This window comes from Rhagoletis zephyria, unplaced genomic scaffold, assembly GCF_001687245.7.
Source record: "Rhagoletis zephyria isolate East Lansing unplaced genomic scaffold, Rhagoletis_zephyria_1.1 Rzeph_scaffold_01586, whole genome shotgun sequence".
Classification (NCBI taxonomy): domain Eukaryota; kingdom Metazoa; phylum Arthropoda; class Insecta; order Diptera; family Tephritidae; genus Rhagoletis; species Rhagoletis zephyria.
In genome coordinates this window covers 113,287-117,285 of record NW_016158670.1, presented here as the reverse complement: position 1 = coordinate 117,285, position 3,999 = coordinate 113,287, and the positions used below count along the sequence as shown (strand labels likewise).

Genomic DNA, 3,999 nt, shown 5'->3' with positions numbered 1-3,999 from the left:
TAGGGGACAGCCCCCAGCTACGCCCAATCGCCCACTTGCAGCTGTAGAGGGCTACCGTCGCTTTTTTAACACGCTCTTGTACTTATATCTCCTAGTTTGGAGGTTTCCCTAGTTTAGAGGTCGTCGTTTATTCGAAGGTCGAAAAGAAATGTTGCTGGTTACTGGTGAGACCGATCGTCCTGCCAATAAGAACCGAAATTTCTCAAGATCGTCGTCATAAAGCTCGGCACACTTGTGACAATGAAAGTTCTGAGTATAGCTAAACAACTACACAAGCGCTCGGGGTTCACACTAACCATCTAAATAGCTGTCGGAGTGAACAGTGCCTTCTTGCTGTATTTTATATTGAAATCTTCCACTGTACGACGTATGAGGGAGATTTCTACCGTGGATCCAAACGGTCTCAGAAACTGTTGGCCGATAGGGTGAGTAGTGTCCGTAAAGGTAGGCCCTGACAAACAATTTGGAAGCGCAAGGGTAAAGATGAGTATAGGAATTTATGAGAGACAAGCCTCAAAGATGGCCGAACTTTCTGTTCCGCCGATTCGATAGATGCGACTAATGTTCTGTCATTTTCTTTGCTTCCTCCATTTAATATTGAAAATTTATCTGTTAGCAATCTGGGCAGATTCCTTTAACTACAAATTTCGAAAATCAGAAATGAATACTACTTTCCTTATTATATTTTGATTTGTTCTTTTTTTACTTCTAGGTGACCTCAATCACTGCTGGCGTCGTTATGATGGCTACAATCTACAAAGCACAATGGTTAATAAAAAAGAACAGTTAAAGAAGCCTTACGGTATACTGTGCAATTTCAAATGTACTTGGTTTTTTACAATAAAGTAAGTAAAATAAAAGTTTAATGGAAAAATCAGATACATATGTGTATATTTATGTATGTATATTTTTCATATATACATGTGTGTATTTTTTACATATATTTTTTTAAAACAACTATTTGTAAAATTAACTAACGTATTATTCAAAAAAGTGTTGTAGCGGTTAGAAACGCGCAATACTATTTCGCAGAGCCTGGACCGAGCTCAGTATCAGACTTTGATCAAAACCAAAAGAAAATAAAACATATTTTCTATTTCGCCCATCGGCAGGCAATGGCAATCCCTTTTCTAGTTTATTCCTTGTTTTATTCAAATTGATTTAGAAAATATTCTGCCCACATTTGCTATGGCGACTGGATTAAAAGGACAGCTGAAACCATTTGTTTCAAATGAGGAAACGCTGATCTTTCATCTCCCCTTTTATCTTAAAAATGAGCTAACAAAAAAGCGAAAGGCAGATTTTAATTTATTCATTCAAATCGGAAATTAAAAAAAAAAATGTTATCTCTACCAGGAGGTAATTTAAACGGTAAGCTTAGCTAAAAAACCTTTAAGGTACAGTTTAAACTCTGAGTCACGATTCGAGTCCAGAGACTTTTCTATCCGGAAAACCAGCATCACTGAGGAACACCGATAGTTTACGAAAACCAAAAGAATTCTTTACAAGCAAAATTTTTTCGAAAAACGTTTTTTTTTACGAAAGAATTGTCATAATAAAAAGATTATTTGTTTAAAGATGTTACTTCATGCTTATAATTTTCTTTCACGTAAACAAATCTTCGAGCATACTTTGAATGGAAGAAAATGCTTAGAGCCGTTAGCAAAAAAAAAAAATGCAAAATCAATGCTAGTTCTTAGCCAATTCAAACATGCGCTTTACTATAAAAAAAGTGGTTTTAAAAATTATTATTTAAAATTTAAAATTTTTGTGAAAATTTAAAAATTTTATTTTTGTACAAACTTTGAAATGCTGTTTTCTTGTAAACATAATGAACGAGGATTTTATAAAGAAATAATAAATATCAAATTAACAAATGAAAAATTACCAAAACTTCTCAAAGTATCGTACAATTATTTGTTTGCCAGTGCGGGTCTGTATGTGCATGTGTACACGCAGAAAAACGTCACCTAAAAACATTTTTCTCCTCACTTGACCGAATAAGAACGTATTTATAGCTAAACTCTTTTCTCAGTGCAAATACATATGAGCAGGGTACAATAAGCAGGTGAAATAATAAAACAGCCCTCGCGTGTGTTTTCTGATATTTGACCGCCTTGTATAAATTTTCAAAGACAAACATTTCACAGAAGACAGAGCTAAATCAATGGAAAATCTCGGATCTCGCTCCACCTGTTACAAATCCAACCTGCATATACTTACGCGTATACCAAAATACCAAAAAGCAATGAAGACTACCAATTCTTTTAAAATTTTATCATACATATTTATATACACATTTATTTTTTTCTTTGCAGTTTTCCAACATGTGAATTCATTTATGACTACAAACTTTCTTGCTACTTATTTACATCACTGCCGGATTGTACTACGGTCAAATGTACGCTTTTGAATTTTTTTACATAAAATATAGACAAAATTTCGCATAGTCAAATATAGATAAAATTATTTATGTTATAAATATATGTATGTATTTTTAAACAATTTTAATTTAAGACATTTTTGTAAATGCTTTAAATAAAACTAAGTTAAGTGTAAATTTTTTAAGCAGAATAAAATAAATTATTTAAACAATATCACTGAAGTATTGTAGTAGAATTAAAATTTTGAAAATTGGTTGTTGGTTTTATTATTAGATTTTCGTTGGCGCCTGAATTGCTGCACATTGATGACAGTTAATTTTGACAGAAATCAGCAGCCAAATTGCGCTTTCAATTTCATCTGAGTCCTGAAAAGGTCCTGCTGTATGTATCCTTTCATAATATCAGCACATATGTAGCACACCAAAAGCACCAGCGTTGATGAAATAGAAAATTTGAAAAATTCACTCGTATTTGATCACTCTTCACTCGGAATCGCCAATTTAAGCGATCGGTGCTCTGACTGCACTCTATGCACCCGCCTGCCTGGTAAATTACACCGCCTAATTTGAGTGCAATAAATTTTATTAGCTCATACTGTTGTACATTTATATGCATACATTTATATGTATAAGTGTGTATGTGTGAAAAATATTTAGATTAATTTGAATCCACTGAGTTAATCATGAGAAACATATAAAAATATTTGCCTATGCTTATTCAAAAATATCATAAAACAAATTCCCTTAAAACCTTGTTTACTAAACAGCATGCGCTTTCAAATAAATTTCGCATACTTACTAACAAGCATACATATATACATATGCACATATGTACATACATCCATGCAAAGGTATTATTTTTTATGCTTTACTGACCCCTGAAAAAATGTGAAACTTTCAATGTCATTTCAATTGGCATTGCTTACTGCTGGACTTAAAACAACACAAATTCATATACCTAAATATAAGTACATACTTACAAACAAACATACTTACTATACATATTACAAATTTGTCTCACGCTCATACTAACTACTTAAAATGTTGGAGGGTAGTTAAACTTTTGCACTCCGAAATCAAAAAAAAAAAACAACGAACGTTTGCACTTAATTCGGTGAGGAGAGCGTAAGTTTTTGTATTCGTATATATAGTGCTCGTATTTAATAGCGTAGTAAACAAAGCACCTACTACTACTTACAACTATACAAATGTACTTTTGAATGAAACTTTTGGCGCTTCTGCTTGACAAAGTTGTGGTATTAAATTTATTATTTAAATGGGCTTTATGTGAGGGGGTCGCTTTGTAATGCTTTATGAAAAAAAAAAATATTTTTTGCCTAAAATATTAAATTTTTTTAAAACTGTTGATTATATAGAAAAACGTTATATGAACAGATTAAAGGAATTATAATTTTTAATTTTCTTAAATTTGTTTGAGCAAAATCGGACTACATAGTGGTTCTCGAGTTATGTCAAAAAAAGACCACCAAAGGAGACAATTTCCCCTATATGATAGTTATATATATATCTCGATTCCTAGACGTGTCCCGGCGTTTCGTTAACTTGTTTTTGACCGATATAACATTTCCCGTTGGTTTCATCCCATCCCGATTTTG

The 3,999-nt window shown here is 32.5% G+C and overlaps 1 protein-coding gene across 1 annotated transcript; it reads left to right on the top strand.

The window, feature by feature from the left end:
- Positions 1-712: 712 nt before the first annotated feature.
- LOC108364538 (uncharacterized) lies at positions 713-3,079 on the top strand (the record flags this gene model as incomplete). The annotated part of the gene is made up of 2 exons (XM_017618254.1): positions 713-845; positions 2,319-3,079. Coding segments are annotated over 2 exons (242 nt in total), but the record flags the coding sequence as incomplete, so codon positions are not given.
- Between the last annotated feature and the right edge of the window lie 920 nt (positions 3,080-3,999).